Genomic DNA, 23141 nt, shown 5'->3' with positions numbered 1-23141 from the left:
AATGGAGGGGTTTTACCTCAAATTTCATATTCGAAATTAATTATACTTATTTGATCGCGATCCTTTTCATTTGAAAATTGAGAGCCAATTAAATATTCTTTTGATACGTATAAGGAAAGCAGGATGGCCAAATTTTTATTCGGTTGCATCAATGGAGAAGTGGAGTTACAAGATTGAAAAGAGGCATTCTGGCCCAAAAGCTTCGAGGTTTCCATCTGTCTATTGAAAATCGTAGGATATTGGCTCCAGTATTGACTTTCTGGGGATTGTAGTTTTCAAGAAATAGAAAAGGGGGAATTTGCTACACACACACATTAGGGGGTCTAAAAATACCTCTAAGGTCTTAAATTGATCGCAAGTAGGGTTTCCTTTGGGCAGAACTGGTGGATTCCCCGATTGGTTCGGGAGGGAGGCGTCGAGCCCACTCGGCTGTTTGGGTTCCTACTACTCCAATGTGAAGATGGTTTTTAAATCTTTTTCGAACGAAACATTTTATGTTTTCCTATAACAATAAAGTGCTTGTTCTTATAATGAATGTCACTGAGCTTGTTCCAAAATCAGAATACAGAACTTATACCTTCATCTTTTCTTGGCTAAACGATTTAAAATCACTCGCGTTTTATTGGGGATATGAGAAATGTCTCCTCTATACACTGACAATCTATTTAGCTCAACCCAGCAAAATTTAATTTACTCAATTCAGCCAAGACTAATGTCTTTAGCACTTCTGCAGCTCATCAACGGATCTTGCACTGACACAAAGCCAGAATTGAAAAGGCCAGCAGTACATAAATAAAGATCTGTTGATTATCTAGAACAGCCGTCGGCTGTCTCCAAACCTTTTAGGCAATACAGTACAGAGATTTAAATAAAATTGAGCAGGATGAATATTTTAATACCTATTTCATGCGATCTGGATTCCATAAAAAGTGACTGTTGACAAACATGTATAACTTCAAACAACGCCAGTGATCCTGCACTTCAAAACCAAGCTGGGTAAGCTTATTACAAAAAGCACTTCACTGCGAGGACCCTTGTGCAATTGGGAAAACAGGCTAATAAATTATCTAACAGTGTGGCAGTAGATCGGATGATGGAGAAACAATCTATCTCTACAGATGCCTGGCAATTTTTATGGTAATCCCAAACAAGTTAGGCAACGTACGCAGCGCGTTACGTTTCATTCACGTGCATTCTATTTTTATTTCTTAAATTAACTATGTATAAGTATAGTGCGAAAACATCAATAAACTTCTTAAATTAACTTCATTTTTTCTTTTTCAGTGATTGGAAGCGAAAAAGAAAACTAATTATCTCATTAATCAACTAAAAGAATACAAAACTACTTGTTTTCACATTACTGCGCGTACAGCCCAATATTCATCCAACTTTTGTAATATTTATTTCTTCCAGTATTTTAACAATAATTGAAAGACAAAGACGCTTCTATTGTTTTAATATAATAAGCAAGAAAGTTTGGACCACGGTCCGCTCGAACTGCACATTCCCTCCATCTTAGATAGCCAGGATTTGTCAAATAATACGTAAAAGGTACAAAAGCAACGCTTCTTTCTAATGAGAATAACCAAAACTAATGGCAATTCTCTCAATACGTAACGCGTACAAATAACCACAGTATGAGCTCAGAGTTCCCCTCTGGATACTATTGTCTGCCACGTGAAAAATTTATGAACTCGAGGTTCCACTGTCAGGGATTCGAGATTTATATCTTCTAAAACTAAGAAAGTTTGCTGACACTTAAATTTTCTTCAATTAACCACTCTATTGTAATTGGCCTTCGGAATAAATTCAAGCCATAAAACTAATGAGGACGAAATGTCCAAAACAAGCGTAGTCAACTCGCCATAGTAATTCAATGTTGCAAAAGATGGTACGCCAGCGTGCACATTACACTTTAGCTTTGAAAAATCGTGAAAACGGATTGAGTAAATCGATTAATCAAAGCAATTATTGCTATCAAAAACAATGACACGTAATATATTCATAAGATCATTGTTCGGTCAGCCATTTTTGATCGGCCATTTTTATACGCATCTTCCATAAGTTCGCGATCCAAATGGCTCTTTCTTTGTTTAAGTGGAATTCCTGGAAAGATGGGCTTTTCTTAGAAGCACCATGGGCGTGGTCAAAAACGTCAGAAGGTCATTATTATAACCACCGAGTAATTAGCTGTAAATGTCGACAGAAAATAATCCTTAATGATTCATTTATTCCTTTTAAGCGAACATGGCCAAAAAAAAAAAAAAAAAGTAATTTTCTCATACTATCTTCATGATTTAAACATTTCAATTTATGTCAGCGGAAGTCATTGTGAATTTAAATTAGCGGACTACTGAAAGGAGAGAAGAACGAGGGTCGGAAACACTGTATTACTGCCTTTGGGGATTAAAATGATGACTCTCCACCGCTTACTACTCGATTTCCCCCTCCGAAGGGGAGAGCAAGCTACGAACCGCAGAAGACGGTTTTTATGTTCATGTCGGAAAGAAGCGGGTGTCGGTAGTGGGATAATGTTTTTAATGCTTCTGCTTACCGCGATTTTCTTCTTTTTTTTTTTTTTCACATTAAAATAAAGCGAAAAAGAAAAAAGTGGCCCGTAATATTAACTACATATTTTGATCATTGAGCTGCCACACTCGCGCAGTCCAATAAGCAATCAACGTCACCTAAGAAAAGGCAGTTATAGCGTGAGATACACCTGGGGAAAATCGTAGCTTATTTAGATAAAGAAATTTTTTTAAAGTTTACACTTCGAGACAAAAACATAGGGTCACAAATTTACTACCCAGAGATCGTAAATGCAGTTAGGAACATTCTGAATTGGTCACGCGTTTAGAATGAGATAATTCTGTTGGATTATACGTTTCATAATCCACAAAGGCGGAGTTGCTTTCTGAAAAATTGTTTTATAAAGATTTATTGGACAGAAAGAAACAGAGATCGAAGAACGGATTCCTTATTTCATACACGATCCCTATGTGATAGAACCTCCCCACACCCGAGACCACTACACGACTGGTGTAAATGCGATTCAAGTAAAATTATTCTCTGTGACAGCATGCATAGTGGTTCTGCCACTTGGAGAGGTCTGGGTTTGAATCTGGGCGGAGACTGGAGGAATTCTTAAAGTTTCTTCACTTAGAGATATAGTTAGCCCAGCTCAAGTAGAAGAATTAAGGTCCCCCCCCCCCCCCAGTGATTTTTTTTTTTTTTTTTTTTTTGCCGCTTAAAATTCAAATCTACACGTCTACAAATTGGAGCCATATGGCCTAAAGGTGCTCATACGTCATAAACCCAACAACTTCCTCATCGCATTCTTAAAATCAAATTAGAACCCATTCATGTACATTTGAAACCCTACAAAAATATGTTCCTTGTCTACAGCGAAGAGAATCTCGCAAGATAAGCACTTAAAGCAACTGACAAGTTGTCAGTTGTTGATCACCACATATATTCGGGCCCTTCAATTGAGTCTAGATCCCATTAACGTATTCGGTCCACCAAAACTATTTCGAAAGTCTAACCCAGTGGTTTTCAACCGGGGTGTCGTGCAATTTGGGTTTAAGTTACTTAAAGTTATTATTTTTTTCTTTTGAAATTTACATATTTATTTCATTATAAGAAGGGCATAATATAAAGGGTACCGTACAATATCCATTGTACAGATCTTTTTAATTTTGTGGTGATCTATAATTGATCTTTATTTAGTACCTCTATATAAAGAATAAAATTATTATATAGGTATATATTAAATGGTCGAAAACCACTGTGTTAGGTATTTCTTTTGGCCTAGGGGGGGTGCCATGAAAAAGTTACTGGGGCACTAAGGGCGCCGTGAACCGAGAAAAGTTGGGAACCTCCGGGCTAACCTATTATTAGAGAATAAAAGGAGATTTATATGAACTTTAATTCGAAGTAGTAGAGCTTCTAAGGATTAGAAATGTAAAATTTTGAAATATCTGACAGCAGGTGTGTGAGCGTTTCGTCAAAACGATTGTAAGAGCGGGAGGTTATTTATCAAACGCAGCGTGCAGGAAAGAAACTTGAAGAAATATGCCGGCAACTTTTGGGATTATACGTACGTACTCACACGGTACATTTAAACACGACCAGTTTTCGAATGTAATGTATCGAGGCCTGATATCTAGTAAGCGTGAAAAGGAATAAAATGTTTTTGTTTTACTCCTCCACCCCCTGTATGCTAGAATCTCTTTTCACTTCCAGAGAGGTTTATCTGACTAGCATCAATTTCAGCGATTACAGCTTTCCATTCGTAATGCAAGCCCATACATTCTTTTAGGATTTGTCCTACCCTCCCTCTTAAAAAAAAAAAAAAAACTAACTTTTCATTCCTCCCGCTCCAATCAGTTAATGCTAAATCACTTTAAAAACAAAAAAGGCATCTGCCCCGAATTCCCTTCTGCAGCTTGCACTCTCCTCTCCCCATTTCAATAACACAAAACGCAACTGTTAAAACTGGCTTTCCTCAGATACCATCACGATGTGTTGAATCGGAATACTAAGGACAGAATCCACGCGCTAAAATTGGATGGATCTAATTTTCTTGTTGAACATTTCTTTGCTTTGTTCTAAGACTACTCTAATTTCTTTTTTTCTTGCGCATAAAAGTCGCTAAAATACAGTACGCATTTTGTCACGGGTGCTCTTCAGTTGGGAACCACCCTTTTTTCGCAGAAAAAGTAAACAGAAAAATTAGGGGTATTCAAACTATCCACACGCAGCTGCAGTTAATGGATTCTCGTGTATCGGGTGTGCGTGTGAGAGAGGTTAGTTTGTCTGTTCGGAGGGGAAAAATTAAAAAAGGGAAACTGACATCTTAACCCGAGATCGCTAAGTTCATCACATCATCGACGGGATTCGAACTCGGGACTTTGCAAAAATTCATTCGCTTCTCGAAAGCGTACTACCAAATATCTATGCGTGGAACAAAAAACATTCGAGCGAAGTCGAATACATTTCGAAAATAACTTGAGATTACGGGGGCGGTGCCAATAAACTGGATCAACCACAAATAACCCGATTTATGGCAGCAATTTATAACCGCGCATTTAACTACGAACAATTAGTAAACACGGCGGAAGAAAGTTGATGTAGCGAAACGAGCGAACAAGCCAGACCAACCCTCTCACTACTGAAAGAAAAAAAAAGAAACATAAAACCGAAGACTTCCCATTCCAAAATAAAAATCGCGCGCACCCCAGCATTTTATCTGTAACCGCTCTTTGATGAGACTCGAACGTTTCTCTCGTCACAGTTAAGCCTATTTACACCAAACGTCTGCCAGCAAAAGCTGGCAGACGTTTGGTGTAATAAGGTCCTGCGTGATCCTGTAACACCAACCCTAACTGTCTGCATCTTTCAATGCATATTTTAAACTCCTGTCACCGAGAAATTCCGACTCCTTGTCACTCCATATTTACATTCGACTCCAGTCGTTTGCCTTCCAGCCAACCCACCGGAAGCACGAAATGCAGCACGAGAATTTTTTTTTTTTGCGCTTCTGTCACTTCTCCAGCTGTCACCACCGCGGAGAGGAAGTAAGATAGTTTAAGTTCGTATTACTGAACTCCACTGGCGCACTGGTTGTCACAAATGTTTGTTCTGCTAACGCGTTACTGTCAAGAGGTTAGACATGTCACAATCGTGTCAGTCTGTGTCTCTCTGCGAACTCTTTGCTCTCCGCCTCCTTACGGAGCTTACCGAAAATTACAAGCTGAGAAACGCTGGGGTGAATTGGAACTACATTCGCTCGTGTGGTTCCATAATGCTCTGCCACGTCTCCCCCAAAATGACACAGAAGCGCATCGCCCGATAACACACTGCCGAAGTCCTTCCGTTAAGTCTACGGTGACTCATGCGATCGCGTGTTACCCAATCTCCACCATCATCGGCGCGGTACAGTCTTCCTCCCCCTACCCTTCTCTCCCGACAAACGCTCCCATCTGTCTTTCTAGCGTAACCTCCTTGGGAGAAGTCAGTAACACCGGCAAATGTTTACACTTTAAGTTAAAACACATCGGGGGCGCAACGCGCATAATCAACCAGCTAAACATAGCGCGGCTGTCGTAAGCCATTTCGCTATTTATTTGCTCAATATTCGCCAACGAGAATCTTCTTTTCTTTTTCTCAGAATTGCAACACTGAAGTCAATGTGACGCGGTTCACCATCCTATTTAAAACTTCAATATTGTTGCTGGATTCGGTACATCGATGTAACCGTTGCGATGAAAATCAACTGGAAACTAAAATTTAATACCATCAAGGAGGCGTCTGACCATTTCAGAAAGCTGCCTCAAATGTATCGAGTTTCAAAGTCGTGACGTATTACAGCCATAGCGGTTTATATTAAAAGACGTTGGAATTCGACGAGGTTAAATTTATTAAAGATGCTGGAAATGACTGCTTTCTGAGCAACACGCTCTTCGCTCTGTGTCAGGAGAGGGCGAGCAGCTGCCTGGGTTATGTTTGAAACTCAATACGCGGTTTAACAAATTAATGACTCCGGTTCTATACCTTCGGCCTTACAGCAGAACAGAACCTTTCAAACTCTTTTCCGATTGCTCGTTCGGTTGCCCTTAAATTAACTAGGAGACTCGACAGACGAAGACAGTTTTCATCCGGTCTGGTATCCTGATGACGTCATCACAGACCAGCTGCTCGCAATTATCTGCGCTTTAAAAGATAAATCGTGTTTGTATTCCGGAACAGCCACGCGACTACAAGAATATTACTGAACTCTACAGTATCACGTGGATTCGACTGCCTCTGTATTTGCGCAATTCCTTTTGTATTTTTAATTCACTCCCTAAACTGAATGAAAATGAATGAATTCAACTTTGGGTCATGATAAGCTCACACAGTTTTTCTTTCCAATCACTTTCTCCCGTGCAGGATGAAAAACCTTTCACCTTCCTTTTCATCTATCTTCATCCACCATGGGATATTTCTATGTGGGTTGATTTTTTTTTTTTTTTTTTTTTTTTACACGACACACACTGACCAAGTCCGTAAAAACTGAACAGAGCAACGAGGCGAAGATGAACTTTTGTTCTAGGAGCCGCCCATACAAAAACACAAAAATAAATTGGATCAATGGTTCGCTGAACTCAGAATTCCTTATCAATGGGTTCTGCCGAACCCCTTGCAACTCAGAACTGCTGCACATCAACTTCTTCTCTCTTTAATCTGCGTTTATTCCATTCCTTGTAGTTAATGGAGTCAACATTTCTAGCCGGACCACCAGATATCTCACAAAAAAAATTAAAGAATCCCGAACCATTTCTGCATAGTATCCATCTTTTTGGAAGATTTGCGTTTGCTCCGAGGTTTGATCGAAAGCAACTGAGTGAAAGTCTCTACGCATCTTTTCACTGATAGCATTCATCATCTCTTTAAATCTGTGGCTATATCGCTATATTTTCCGAATTTGTTTCGTCTTGCTGACAGATAGCAGTCCAACAAACATAATTTGGATAATTCATCGATCGAAAATAAAAATATTTTCAACTGACTGAGGATGAAGATCAAATTTTAACTCACTGTCGGCCTTGATAGCTTCATATTTCGGAGAGTAAAACAAGAAAAGCCTTTCTAAATCAATTATGGCGGGGGGGGAGAGAGAGAGAGAGAGAGAGAGAGAGAGAGAGAGAGAGAGAGAGAGGAGTTGTTATTTGGTTTTTAGGAGCATTAGCAACTAAGGCCATATTGCTCGGAGAATATGCGGTGGTCGTTCCCTGACCTTTCCGCATTCTCCTTATTCGGTGGTGACGGAATCGGACCCCGGTCTAATCAAGAAGCGTGTGCTACGCACTGCTGCTCCTGCCCACCTGGCTACGAAGGCGCCTTTAGAACGAGAGAGAAGACGCAACCATAATGAAGGTGGCTCCAACATTTTTTTTTAGAACTGTTAACGTCCTAAATTCAATTCTGAAGTCAAAGTACGTTAGGCGGATCTTGCATACACAACCCTGCCTATGTCTTAGCCCACCTGGGAAAAAAAAAAAACTATTTAAATGATCAAAAATACACTGCCCAAAGGTGAACTTCATGAGATCTAATCATCGTTGCTTCCCAAAATCCTTATATTTGTGCTTGTTCTAGTCTCACATGCCATCGTAAATATCCTCTCATTCATTCTGTTGCTTATTCCTTTAAAAGGTCTTAAACACCACTACCAGGTTCTCCTGAGGTGTCCGGTGTCCAGGCTCTGCAGTCCACATCTCCTAAGACGCAAATTATAAGGACAACTCTCCACTCTCCCATCTCATCCAAATATCCTTCTTTGAAGCCCTCGCTAGAAGTTCCAGATCTTTTTAGGTGATTCCTCTACACCTGAATTCAACGTTCCAAACGACGTCTCGCCACCCATTTTATGAACAGGAATAAAAACATCCTTCTCCCAGCTAGCGATGGTCCCATAGATAAAGTATACACTTTGGACTTTCCTGGACGCCTGCTTAACTGCAAGGAAAACTTCGTATCTGCTCGCATTATACTCCTAAATCTTTTTCATCCATCCTGAACCATCTTTGATTCAGTCTCCTAGCCAACCAATTCTGGATTTTCATAAATGCTCTGGAACACGGAAGGTATTGCATTCCAAGGACTAGCTCTCATGGTAACAAAATGACTAATTTCAATGGAACCTTTTCGTGTAGTGGGATTTTTATGTTTGCATACGGGCCCTTGAAATTTGCAACGAGCCTTAGCTAAACTGCTTTGGGGAACGGTCAGGTCCGCAGCAGAAGGCGTACCGCAGTCGCTATTTCCATGTTCCGTTTGAACAACCCGTATTATTCAAACATTAAATACAAATAAATTTATTAAGAACGAATTGGTGATGAAGTGATACCACCAACAGGCATAAATAAATTACGAGAATTTTGGAATTGGCATTCACTCGAAATATTTCGATTAATTCGTTTCTGTAATTAGCCTCCGATGGCGTGAACGTGTAATTCGCTTTCAGAAGGCATTCTAGTTAGGCAATTATTGAATGTATACCGAATGATTAACAATACATATACTGCGCTTGATAATTACCAGCGCGTGATTGCCCAAACCGGAAATGGTCGTGCAGTTTGAGACTCGCTTCTATGAATGAGGACAATGTCAACGGGTCCAATGGCAGACAGCTTTTTAATTAATAAAAGAATTTTGGGTTGTTTTCTTATATCCACGAGACATCTTTTTTCAAATTTCTTTCGACCTCGTCAGCTTCTTGGGGTGAAAAAAAAGGAAGAAAAAATACCGCCGAAAGGATGGAATGATAATTGGATAGAAAAATAGCTTGTATTCGGAGAAAAGTGGCTGAAATTTGAAAGCAGAGAAGACAAACAGTTAAGTAGATTAAGTATCGCGATGGAAAGTCGGAGAAATAAAAGTCAAATTGGCCGGCAACAGATTTTGTTACAGCTGACACGAAAAATAACCCGTCGGAGAAAGAGAAGGGCCGATTGCTGGAAAAAAAAGTGGCGTTCTCTTGATCGCTTACATTACCATAGCAATTGCAGTCATTAGGCGAGAAGCACAGCATTGTGTGCGGCCCTGAAATCCGTCTTGCGTTGCCCTCCACCAAAATTACATTCCATCTCTGCAGATAATATTTCATTTTTTGATGCGTTTATTTTTATGAGGTTATTACGCGTGTTTTAGATTGTTCTGGCTGCGGTATTACTTTTGCAGCACTGCCACTTTATTACCTTGTTTATGCCACTCATTTAATGCGGCTTAATATTCATTAATGCAATGAGGTACGCGGGTTCAGCTGCGCTACTGTTTCTTCTTGCGCATTGGCCTCACTTTCTTCTAATGAGTAAGAAAATTTTCATCCTTTCGCACTCACTGCAGAACTTCCGGCAAAGGTGCAGTAAGACGGATCCTAAGGCTAGGCTCACACTGGCAACTTTCGTCCTGTTCAGTTCCTTGAATGTAACACACTTTATGTGATAGCAATGGCGAAACTACCATACCACCAACGATTGGTTTGTATGGTATTCTTTAGATCAAAAAATAAATAAAAACTTTTTCAAGCAAAACCCGGCGCGCCGATAAATTTTATTTTGCACGCTCCAGTATAAAACAGTGTTCTTGGGGGGGGGGGGGGATTTAAGCTCCCTTATTCCGAGTGGGTTCTCCCATGATTATAAATACACAATCGTACATAATCTTTCAAATAATTCAATACATTATAAAAAAATATCAAAGTGATAATTTCGAAATTACTCTGACGTTTAAAAAATAATTAAAAAATTTCAATTACATTGAACAGTGATTTAACTGATTTAAAAAATAATTGTACGGTAAAGATGGATCCAGATTATTAGCATGCAATAAATTTAAACATATAAGCAAAGCCGCGTGCAGAAACTTTGCTGTTAATTAGGTCAAAGCCATTCGTTCACTGCAGGCTTCAGTTTCTAGATTGAAACCGCTATAGTCATCCTTTTTGAGTACTGCTCTGATCTGTAGATTGTTAAGTCCGTGGTTGGTTTGAAAAATCAGATGAAATATTTTATGTGTTTTTAAAATTCTGTAAAATACTTTGAAATTAAATTTAAGGCAGCCTTTCGTTATTTAAAATGGTGATCTTTTCTAAAACTTCATATGCGAATCCAACTCCATATAATTCTTCACTAATCTAAGATATTTAGTTCGTGTTGTAATTAATTAAAGGAATCTGAGCTATGATTGTCCGAAGTAATGTATTTTAGAGTAATTAAAGTTTTTTTGCGTAAAGTTTTTCAGAGACACCGTCTCTGAAGTCCACGTTTGAATGGAAGCAAAAATCACAAATACTAGCAGCTGCAGTTGCAGTGCGTGCTTGCTCATTGTGCAACTACCACCACAACAACAGTTTAAATAAAAAATAAATTTTCTGTTTATACTCCGGGACGACCAAACAGTCAGAGGAGTTAACAAGATAGACAGAATACAAGAAACAGCACCGTATTCAGCAGTCACGGGCTTGAACCTTGAGTTTAGTTTCCAGAGAGTACCTAGTAACCTCTACCTTAATGTTATGGGGGGGGGGGGTTGTGTTTTAGGTCCTTGTGGATAAAAGAGTCCTGTACAGACGGAAGAAATTTTTACGGGCTTTTTCACACCGCGGCTGAGTTAGTCGATCTCGGGCGAAAGAAAACCTACAAGGTCCAAAATCAAACGAGAACCGTGTTGTGCTGTAGCGTTACACTCGGGAATTGTACGATAATGCAACTGGTAAAGGCTCACCTCAAACCAGGCCAATAATGTAAGATTTGGTCACCATATTTTGCCTTTGAATTGCACATTTTGGGAAAATATATATTTTTGGAAATATATATCAACACACACGAAAAATTTATTGGGATCGAGAGGATCGACAAATGCGACATTCTTGCCATTGCCAGTTGACAAGCTTTATTTTCACTTTGGCCGGCGGCGGTAAGATTACATTTATGAAATCCCGTTGTTTCACCTTTTGGCAGCAATGACAAAACCACATCTAATATTGAGCTTCTGGAAGGTTGTTTTTCCCATTCCGTTTATAGAGTTCTCAGCAAGAACTTTCTTCTTTTGTGTACACGCGTTTATCTTTGTGGTTTACTTAATCTTAACACGGCCAACTACAATTGCGAGCAATTAACACTCCTCACAGCGACAGCAGTAGAAGCCGATGTCAGGGCGAGGTATTTTAGTACCCGAGGCAGATATACAAAAGGACGCCCCCGTCCTTCCCAATTAACTACGTCGTACGAACCTGCGCCATTTTCGTTAACTGTCGCATCCGGCGTAGGGGCTCTGATCGCTACCCTCGACCCGGCACTAGTACAAGTACTCAACCAGTAGTAACCCGTCCATTTGAATCTACCGCCACCTTTCGGCAGTTGTACCACTTAATGAAATTGTACGCGCACATATTCGGGCAACACGAAAAAAAAAAAGGGTGGGGGAACCTCAGAATTTCGAAAATTTCCGTGCTAATATTTAAACTGGCACATCTTTATTTTAAGAAGATAGCCAGCGTGAAGGAAGACAAGATTATAATAATTGATCCTCGAGTGGACCCGAATTATAATAATTGATCCCCGTACTGACAACTTAAACACTCGCAGCGAGTCGAGAATGAAAGGGTTAACGAGACAGTTGGGGTAGGCTGATGGTGCGGGGCGTGCATTTATCTCGCTCGATACAGGTGCAGTTGCTCCCGCTAAAAATACCCGAGGTAATAACACGGTTCTGTAACGCGCTACACCCCGGTCACGTGACACGACAGAGAAGAGCGTGAAGTGGGGAAATACGGGAGTTTAAATATAGACAAAATTTTATCGGCTTCAAAATACCTCGTAGCACGCAGACGCCACAGTGTGCGTCCGGGATGGCGTGTGAGCCACCTCGTGACACACCTTAGGCAAGTGAACGCGCCATCGGTCACGTATAAGAAAGAGTCATATATCTCGTAACGCTATGCTCGCAATTAAGCACGTGTCCGGCTGAATAAACTTATTCTAGTTTATTCAGTTCGCACGACCTTAGTATCGTTCAAGAAGCATTTTCATTTCGTTTTAAGCATTCTCGGGGAACCTTCGATGCCCCCATCAAAATTATCACACGCGAAGACTCCATCATTGTTTACTCAACCGCTGACTTTCCGGACTTTTAAACTTCGCCGAAAAATACGAAGAGTAACATCAAATTCACTTACCGTTTTGGCCATTAAAAAGTTTAAAACTCCAGTAAATGGCCGTTATAGCCATTTACAGCCAAGGTTGGGTGTAAGCTTACTTTATGATGCTAGGTGCCAGCTCTAAATTACATTTGCTGTCATGGGGCGTAACTGCAGATTCTGGCTCGTCCGCATGGTTTTATGAGATCCCCCTTCCTCTCCACATCAAGTGATCTTTAAGAACCATACTGTATCAATCGTTGGGATTACCACGATGGTGAAGTGAATAGAATAGTGGTTTCGTTACTATTTACTGTTTTTTTAGGTGATATTTTAAGATTCTAGAAATTGCAAAAGAATTTCGATGGCAACTCTTGATCTCAGGGAAGTCTGAAGAGGTTCAAATCCCGTCGCGTCAGTCACCGTCTTGAGACGGTGACCACCTTTCCGGGCTGCTCTTAAAACGGTGGCGACGATTTTCCTCGGGGATCTACAGTTTTTCAGCTTCCAACAGATGAATCTCAAGAAAACACATACACACACGCGCGCAACAGGAACGATTCATTGAAGTCTCATAGCCTGAATTTCCTCAGCACTAAAATATAAAACGTTACATTCTTTGATTACTTGAAAATATAGTTAGGAGTCTGTCAAACGAACTACTAAAGAAAAGTTTAAAATTTGTCGTTTTTTCCCAATTTCCAACCCCTCATAGTGAATGAACACTTTTAACATTCAAATTAATTTAGCCAGTGGAAAAATATAGGACACGTCATCAACATACCCTTACAGTGTGATTCTATGTCTGCAAAATATGCACGAGAGATTTGAGCATTCGCAGAAAGGATCAGAATTAGAGTTACACTTAAAGAGTACATCTTCTCTGGTTGGTAGATGAGATTAAGCAAGGTCCATTGGGAAATCCTGAGAGTCTTCAAGTAGCCTAAAGGTGAGTTGACACTCAGTGGTGTTCAAGGTTTCCCACCACATTCTCTCAGTCGGCAAGGACCAGAAAGGGTTACCAGACAAAGATTTGAGAATCTTCAAGAAGAAGAAGAGGAAAATCGCTAGGTTCATCACCTATCTGTGATGAACCTAGCGATTTCCCTGGACGTCTTCAAGAATAGAACACTGTTCTTGAAGACGTTCTCTTATTTAGAGGATCCAGCTGAAGAAATGTTTTGAGAGGCGACCAGGAGGAAGATGCTGATACAAATGACTAGTGTGTAAACCTGTGAAAGGAACTGTTTTAAAGGGATTCGTCCAGCAGCTTGTTTTTCCCCTTTCGGTAAGATTATGAACACATAATTAGTGCAATATCTGTGCGAACTCCAAAAGTCTGCATTTCGACAATGTGAGCGGTGGTAAGGGAAAGTTTAAGGGTATTACAATGATATTAAATCTGACGGATCGTTTTGAAACGGTAAACGTACTACGACCTTTCAAGTACTCTTACGAAAAGTAAGTGCGGTTCGAATTTGAATTTTCTATTGTTGAAAATTGATCACAAATTATATTCCCGAGCACTGCCATTGTGGGAGAAAACATCCATCTTTCTCTTTCGCCATAATACGCAGCGCGAGTCATTTTGTGGTCTTCTTCACTAAGCTGCCCGCGAAGTTCAGATTCTTCGTAAATGTAGAACACCAATCTTCGATGCGGGGTTTAAATTCCGAGAGGTTTTTATTTCTGATCGTAACCGACTCTCTCTGTATCACAACGACGACTCTTCCTAAAAAGATAATGTTCCTTAAAGGAGAAAAATGCGCGTGCACATGAGATTTTATAAAGCCGCCATTTCACCACTCTAACGATCTTATCTGTCACAGTTTTGACTGCCGTGCTTTCAATCCTCTCAAAGACCGTAATGCTACACTGCATTACTAGCAACCCTCTTATTGCCAAAAGAAATGCATTTTTCCCGCGATAATCCGTGCTCTCCCAGCATGATAATATCGTACGTGACTTTCTCGGTTGTCTCCGGTAATTCTTCGCAAAGGGTTGTTCCACGATATCATTATCGTCGATAAATCGAATAACCTTAACAGGAACCATTCGAATGTCGGTGACTCGTCTAACTACAAAGCAAATTTCTCCATTCTTTTCGACTTCGTGGCAACGTTAATCTCGATGTCAGATGACATATCGTCTGTGCATCGGGTAATAGGGTTGCCTGACAGCGGGACCCTCAGGACGTCTCGGCCAGCGTGCAGCGCCGAACATTGATTTTACAATCCACAACATTCTGTTGAAATCAGCTACTCCGCAATGCTCTCTGGTTAAATATTTTTAGATGGAACTTCAGCCACGTTGTAGAAAAACGATATAAATCAAAGCAACAAAGGGAAGTACAATGCCAACCCAATAATCTCGAAATAATTGGGTGGCTGCTAAAGAGTTTGTTTGCGAATAAGTGCTTTGGTTTTTATTATGAAGTTAGCCAAGGGTGAACGCCAGCACCCTGCAGACAGAGCGCTTCGCATCCATTGCATTCCACCCCACCACATCCCACTCGGCATTTTGCTTAGTCATTTACGACCCATGGAAATTATTTCGAAATGAATGAATCAGCCTGAATCGAAAAACAGTGCCCTAATTCTGAGAAATCTGTTCGTCACAAAACAACACGATACTGAAGTCGTGGCTTTGTCATAAGACAAAGACTTCCACCTGGGGTGCAGCAGCAGCACAGCAACCATTTCTACAGTAAGCAGCCGTCAATAACCTGTGGCATCCTTGTGAATGGTGGATTTTAAATGCCCGTTAAAAGCCAGTATTCACGCCGTTTATAGCACGTACGAGACTGAGTCCACGTGATAGTACAATATGGTAACAATTTGTTGTAGTAGTTTGGAAAAAGGCCTGGATTCGAATTCCGTCAGGCCGGTATATATTTTATGTTTGTTTTTCGCACCGTTATCAAATTAGTCTCGGGCGAAGGCTGAAAGATTTTTTTTTTTTTCTGTCTTAGAAATTCGTGTTTTTTCCATCGATCAAAACAGTAAAACGCGACCGAATAAGAAAAGTACCTTACCAAAAGTATCCATATAATATAATGTGTTATGTAAAACACGCATTATAAGGAAAATTAATAAGGTGTAGGCTTACACTTTGGCCCTAATACCAGCATTTATCCACCGTGGGCCACTTCTAATTCCTATAGGGAGCAGCAAGGATTGTTTTTGACTTCTTCAGTAGTACGCAGCTCAGCTGTAGAAGAGGGGCGTATTGGCCGCGCCCTGGAACCGATGTTCCAATTCATCCGAAAGGTGTTGGCTCGGATTCAGCTCCTGGACTAGTTTTTGGACTTTGTTCTCCTCAAGTCAGGTTTTCACTCCTCTTGCTTTGTGTGATGGGGCATTGCTAGTACATTCTACTGTGTCTGCAAGACACTTGGAGCTATCCCCAGGTCTAAACTAGGAACAACAGAGAGCAGGTCTCGCTCGAGTCTAATAAAGTCCATATCAGCAGAGACTTTTGTATAATGTTTACCGCCTTGTCTCTTCATCAGGTTGATCCTGCTAGCATTTCACCCAAGACTCTTCCATTTAAAGTGAAAGTCTCTGAATAGTAAATTTAAAGAGCTACGAATATAAAATGCTATTCTTGATAAGATTTTATAAATGTGACTCATGTAAATATTTGTCATGTGGGACTGATGTACTGTAATGTAACCTCTTGTACGTGTGGCAACTCGCATTTAAGTATGTAACTATCACCCTCGTAGCCTAAGGCTGTCCAGGGGTGAATACGATAGGATTAATAAACTGATAGCAATAATAATAGAGCTGAAACATCTAGAGCCCACTCCGGTGGAACATTTTAGTGTGAAATCTGCCACAGAATTATCCAATCGGTGTACGACTTTGCATTAATGGTTTATGGTACCACGAGCAACGGTCCCACACTATAATCCCGCCTCCTCCAAACTGAATTTTGAGCACAATACATTGCAGTAGACAAAGTTCCCTAGGTATTTGTACATCCACACTTGACTGTCTCATCTGAAGAAGGTGCAATGCTACTCATTGCTTCTTTGGATCTGTTTTTCCGCTTGGACTTATGGTACAAGAAGACAGGGCCAGGCACCACTGCATACCAAGTTTGGAGTTCGTTGATGTGATGGGGTTGTGAGGAGTAGCTCTTCCATGAAAATCCATGCAGCGCAGCTCCCCACGAACGGTAGACACACTTAGGAACATTCCTGTGGACATCGGAACTTCAACGGAACGTTTTACATTTCGCTCATTTCGTTTTAAGAACTTTCTTCGTTAATCGGACAAAATAAACAGACACCTCGTGGTAACACGAGGAGTCGGTTTATTTTGAAGTTGAAAAATACTTCCGGTTCTAACAAGTGGAACTTTTATGACAGCTGTTCACATCGTGGAACAGTTGTCAGCATTGAGCGAGGTTTTCATCGTTTTTATTCTGAAAAATAGACAAACGAGCCACTGAATACAGCAGTAAACTGAGACCGCGGCACCTCTGGCTGCCTCAGTGAATATTCTAAACCAAAACTTGTTTCTTTAACTCGCAAGACAGCTGTCAGGTACTGAATACACAAACCACATTTCTATAATAAAAACACAGACCCCCGAGCATGACATGACTAGTCAAAATCTACACCGTAAACTGAATTCCAATAAGCATCTCTCTCTCCTTACTGAACTGTAATAAGTTTTGCATTGAGAAATTTAATGAAGGTTGCATTTGTCCACAATGGATTTCATAAGATGTGTGTACAGCAGAGATTCGAAAAAAGAAACCATATTGGGAGCTACAGCCAAACTTCCTCTCTGAAGTTTAGCTATTAAAGACAAGACAGATGGAAATAAAACGCTACTGTGGTTTTTCTAGTTTGGATTACAAACCTAGACCTAATATCGCTTTTCGCTGACAAAATCAGTTTCCTACTTCTCCGTAAATATTTGATTCCAGTGTCGTATTTTGCAATCGTGGTTTTTCAGCTTTGAGTAGCGTGACAACTTCCATTTGTTTGGTTGAGGGAAAATTAAAGGAAGCAATAGGGGGACACCCACGTACTTGAGAGAGAGAGGAAGGTCACTGTAAATAATGGTGATTGCGTTTCTTTTCGGTGGCAGTCATTTCTCTGGTAAATTCTAACCACATTTTACTATCTTAAATTCAAAATGCAGTCGTAAGGAAAACGAGGTAAGAAAAACACTACGCATCAACTTAATAATCGGAATAACTTTCTTTCTGGAAGAATAAAATATTGAGTTACAGAACCAGGCCAACAGAAGAAGTTGAACAACAGTCTTAGCATGCATGGATGCAATAGCATATTTAGAAATGTACACGAGGGGACTGTAAATATCTAATTCAGTTTACAAAAAGTTTGTTTCTTAAAATTATTCGGGGGCTTTTCTAGGGCATGTGGCGCCCGGGTGCCAATCGCAATTTGGCGCCACCTTTAAAATTTTCTTCATATATGTATGTAAGTTTCAGTTTTTCAGGGGCCCGGGTGCAGTGTACCCATCACCTTCTGGACGACCCGCCCCTGAAATTATTAATTTATGAACCGATAAATACCACGAAAAGAATGTGACGTGTGGAAAAGCAAATCGGACACTGTTTTAAACGAATTAAACGTTAATCATATAACGGGAACTTGATCAGAATTTCTGTAGGGAGGGGGGGGGGATTCCGTAGAGAATTAAGACTCCCGTAAAACGCTAGCGAGAACTATTATCACTGGGTAGGGAGACCGAAAAAGTTTGGGAAGAGAAACATTTTGAAGCAGTAAATGTGCTCAAGTCCCGAAATCTAACTCTGAATTAAGTAACGTACTTCCTCAGGGCCAACACATCACGATCTAGCTTGGGGGGGGGGGGTCCTCGAAGAAGACAACAGATGATGGCAGTTTCCAGCTTTTACTGAATAAAACAAAATTGTAACGGTCTAATTTACAGCTAGATTTTTTTTTTTTTTTTCACTAGTGACATCTTGAGAATAATGAGTGTCCAAAAAAGGGAGTTTTGAATATGAAATATTAAAATAAGATTAATACGATCGTGGCCATTAAATAAACGACTCGATAAGTATCTGTGTTAAAAAAAAATGAGAGAAGCCACTCACCTCCTGTCCTGTATTCCACGCGGTCCTTGTAGCAGAAGTAGCTCACGTACTGTTGATCCTTGATAGACCTCACGACTCGGCCTCTAATTAAACCACCCCTCCGACTGAGCGAGGTGCACGCAACTTCTTCGGCAGTAGTACCTTCTTCGAGAGGGGGAATAGAGGGATGCTGGGACACACTCTTCTTCAGCTTCTTGTTTCGATCCTTGACGGGTTTCTCTTTCTCACTCAAGACGTTTCCTTTAGTGTTCGTCTTATCCTCTCCGTTTTCTGCATCGTTGTGGCCCGTGCCAGTTTCCTTTCCTGGTAACGAATCACTGTCTGCCATGACAGGTGTTGGGATCACGCCGCACCTTCATCACCACTCGAACAACATAGAGCACGTGCAGTAATGGCTCGAACCGGTCGCCGTCACGTTCGCTTCCACAACACAATTAAGGAGAGACGAAGGCACGCGCACAATTTTCCACTAAGAGCTCCGTAATCTCTTGGAAACACACACCCGGACGGTGCACGTGACCTCCCCTCGAATGGGCATCACCAACCGGACTCGGGACCCTTTAACGAGCCACTCACGTGCCCCCAACCGTAGTGTCGCCGAGGTCACGTGATTCGACAAAAGAAGGGGGAACCTGCAAAGAGAGGAAAAATAATGTAACCGATGTGTGGCACGTAATTAGGGGGTAGAATGCAAAGGATAATTCAAATCCCCCCCCCAATTGACTGCGCCCGCTGACACCCATTGTCAGGAAGGCGAACAAAGTCCAGTATTCATGCATTCTCCACCATAGTTAATTAGGGATAACCACCGGTATGAACCCACAATAAAAGACCGCTGTCACTTCCAAGTAGGGTGAACGTGCTAAGGGAGAGGGATAGCAATCCTATATCCCACCCCATTACCACTTTCATGACGGAACATCACACGGGGACATCGAAATGGCATAACTGTTGACAAGCTCATATTTAGCAAAAAACAATTTCTATAAATACCGAAATCTTTCTGCGGTTGAATATCCAACAGAAATCCCAGAGAGGAGTGTGACGCGAGCTGAAATATTCAACTTCCTCTTTCCCATTTTCATGGGCTGGTGACTCGTATAATGGTACAAATGGCCGTTTTAACACTACGGCTGAAAAAGGCTCGGGTTGTAAACCCGTCTCAGCTCGAGGAATTTTTATGGTCTTTATTCGCACCGCAGCCAAGTCGGTCGGTCTCGAGAGGGATGCATGGTCTTTCTTTCCCGCAAAATAAGTAAACCAATCATTAAATGCGTTCAATTTATTGACAAGATATATATTGACGCCACATGACCTCGAAGCATTTTCTAAACAATCCAACACTTCTGCTCGAGTCAACTCAAATTTTCTTAAGACTTCACACACAGTATTTGATTAGCAGAGTGTGGGTTTGAAATTCTCACGAGAGAGTTGCGTTCAAAACTAAAATGAACTGGATAAGTAGTTCAGGAAGGACGATCACTTAAAACATGAATAACTAATGCTCTATAATGCACAGAGTGTGAGCCACTTAAGGAGACATTTTAGGAATGAAGATCTTTGTACATCTCTGATTGCAGATAATGTACTTTGTTTTATTAGGCAAGCATGTTTGGCCTCGCAAGACTCCCTCTTAACAGCCTATAAATTCTGCCCTGGGCTTAGATATAGCTGGAGTGAATACGCAGCTGAGAACAGAGATTTTTTTAATTCGCGCTGTGAAGTTAAAGATATTACGACTACCACAGAAATAGTTTCTTGACAGACAGCTCTCATGTGCTGAATACACATTCCAGTTTTCCATAGCAAAAATTATTCAAATTAACTATTTAAAAAAGACGTTTAGAAATATTAAGTATAAAACAGAAATGCAACAATCAGAAATGGAATGATAAACAGAACTCAATGCAATGTATTCAGGATTGGAAATGAGGTGGTGGTTGTCTTCCAAGTTCCAGTGCTGCCGTTATTAGGAGCTATCTCCTGGAACTACATAAATCCATCTGTCTGAAAAGCCATTTTTAGAAATAGTAAGCCTAGTTCAAAGCCTTTAAGGTCCTTTGCTGTTGTGGTCATTTCTGAATTGCCTTCGAATCATTAAAATAAATAAGTATTCTAACATTGGAGTTAATTGACGTGACTACTGCGGTTATCGATTGTATTCATTGTCAAAATAAGCAGTAAACCCTTCTGACCTATGTGGTAGTGTCGGAATAAAAACAGAACTTTTGTTTAATAGAATACCATTTGCTAGTTTTATTTTAAAACAGAAAACATCAGTTAAACCCAGGTTACGAACCACAACACACTCTCAGTTGTTATTCTTCTCTGGCAGTTATGTCTGACTTATTTTGACTGAAAATAAGTAGTGGCGTGCGCCATTTGAACTGTCTATAACATTTCTCGAATCCTTTAATTACTATATGAATAGAAATTAGTCTCCACACATTTGCGATCAATTTGTTCTTAATATATACCATCCAATCAAGGTACACTATTTTCCTTCGGCGTAACCCTCGACTGACGCAAGCATCAAGGGGCTGATGATTATGACTTCCATCTCGCACCCATTCGGGATGAGTAAACTGCAGGGCTTCAGAAAGGTTGTGGTTATGTTTCATCCAGGCTTCCACAAAAGAACGATCCATTCACTAACCGTCTTTTATACCACGTAGGTAGATGGCTCTGAATCGTGCACTCTCACATTACACCTCGAACGTTTTAGGAACTTTGCGCAACATCTTCCTTTCTATAGTTCTTTACATTTTACTAGCACAACGTTTAATGAATCGACCGTTGAATATTTAACGCATTAATCGGTTTGAAATACATTTAGAGGATATCTCGATGTTGCATTGCCATATATATCTGGTGATTTCGAGACCCCATAAATTCTCGGCTGCTTATTCCGCTGGTTCTGAGTATTCGATCATTCTGGGCAGAATTGTGACGACGACTGAGCATCTCTAAAAATGTTAATGGGAAAGACAACACTTGATAAGTTTCAGCTAAAGAGATCAACGGAATTTCTTGGGATGATAAGAGAGCTACTGAAGCTTGACACTAAGGAATCAAACTGTCAGTTTCCCGAAATATAATAAATCGAAATAAATTTTCTATTTATACTCCGAGACGACCGGTCAGAAGAATTCAACAAGATACGGAGAATACGAGAAACAGCACCGTATTTAGCAATCACGGGTTTGAACTCCAGTCAGCACGTGTATTTATGCATCTTCGCAAACCTCATAAGTGAACTGAATGAGATTCAGTCTTCTGTTACTCCATGAGATTTCGTATGTACGCCCTCTGGTTCTTGTTCATGACGAGGGAGAGCAGACCTTTAATAAAATGAATGGTAAAGGCAGATCTTCATCGCTTTGCACACCTCACTCATCTCCCCTTAGATATCCAGTTGTCGAACCGAAGTCCTCACTTTCTAAACGGTTCTTTACACGTTCATAGTAGTAGAGGCATGTGATGCAAGAAAGCAAATGTATGAGCTTATGCAGCATCAGCCAAAAAAAAAAAAAAATCACACCATTCCCTCCAAATGCCTGTCCAGTTCCTCCTTAAATTTATTCAACCTATCAACTTCCACAACGACAGATGGAAGTTACTTCCGGCAATTAACCACCCGCTGGCTAAAGGCAAATTTCGGCACATCTATTCTACATCTGTCCTTTCTTAATTTGAATTTATGCCTTCTTAGGTTCGTAATCTGAACAAGTGGAAGGATCCCATCAGAATTCAGCGTGCTGAACCCATTCAAGGCCTTATACACCTCAATCAGATCACCGCGCAGGTGCTTAGTCTCCAGCCACTGCAATTTGCAGAACTTAAGCCTCTCTTGATAAGAGGATCCCTTCATTCCCCTCACCAATCTTGTTGCCCTTCTCTGTGCACGCTCAAGCAAATCGACATCCTTCCTAAAATGAGGCCTCCAGACCTGTACGCAGTACTCAAGCCGTGGCCTGACCATTGCCTTATACAGAGGGATAATCACCTCCTTTTCCCTGCTAGCAAAATTCCTATATATCATTGACAAAACCCCATGACCTGCCCTGGCAGCCTGTCTGCATTGCTCAGAAAACTTCATATCTGACTGCACAATTACTCCCAGGTCTTTTTCATTTTCTACCACCTTAAGTGTAGTACCACACAGTTGGTACGTTTCTCTGGGGTTACTTCTACCCATATGCAGTACTTTGCATTTGTCACGGTTAAACTTCAGTTGCCACTTCTTAGCCCATTTGCCCAAAATTATCTAGATCCTGTTGCAGTAGCAACAGGATCTAGATAATTTACAACCCTGCGAACCTTTGTATCATCTGCAAACTTCGACACTAAGCCT

The 23141-nt window shown here is 40.7% G+C and overlaps 1 protein-coding gene across 3 annotated transcripts in view; it reads right to left on the bottom strand.

Annotated features, from left to right (window-relative positions):
• LOC150074890 (uncharacterized) overlaps positions 1–23141 on the bottom strand; it is a 618385-nt gene that overhangs the window by 462434 nt on the left and 132810 nt on the right. For 2 of the 3 annotated variants that reach the window (XM_090389408.1, XM_090389409.1), the window contains one exon: positions 18788–19419. The exons of the other annotated variant lie outside the window; for it this stretch is intronic. In XM_090389408.1, the coding sequence (XP_090245534.1) occupies positions 18788–19115 (328 nt within the window). In that variant the 5' untranslated portion in view covers positions 19116–19419. The remainder of the gene's footprint in view (positions 1–18787; positions 19420–23141) is intronic. 3 annotated transcript variants of the gene reach the window in all.

This window comes from Mastigoproctus giganteus, unplaced genomic scaffold (assembly GCF_048544385.1).
Source record: "Mastigoproctus giganteus isolate SK-2022 unplaced genomic scaffold, ASM4854438v1 scaffold_16, whole genome shotgun sequence".
Classification (NCBI taxonomy): domain Eukaryota; kingdom Metazoa; phylum Arthropoda; class Arachnida; order Uropygi; family Thelyphonidae; genus Mastigoproctus; species Mastigoproctus giganteus.
Note: the sequence above shows the minus strand (reverse complement) of the source record. Positions and strands in the feature narration are given on the sequence as shown.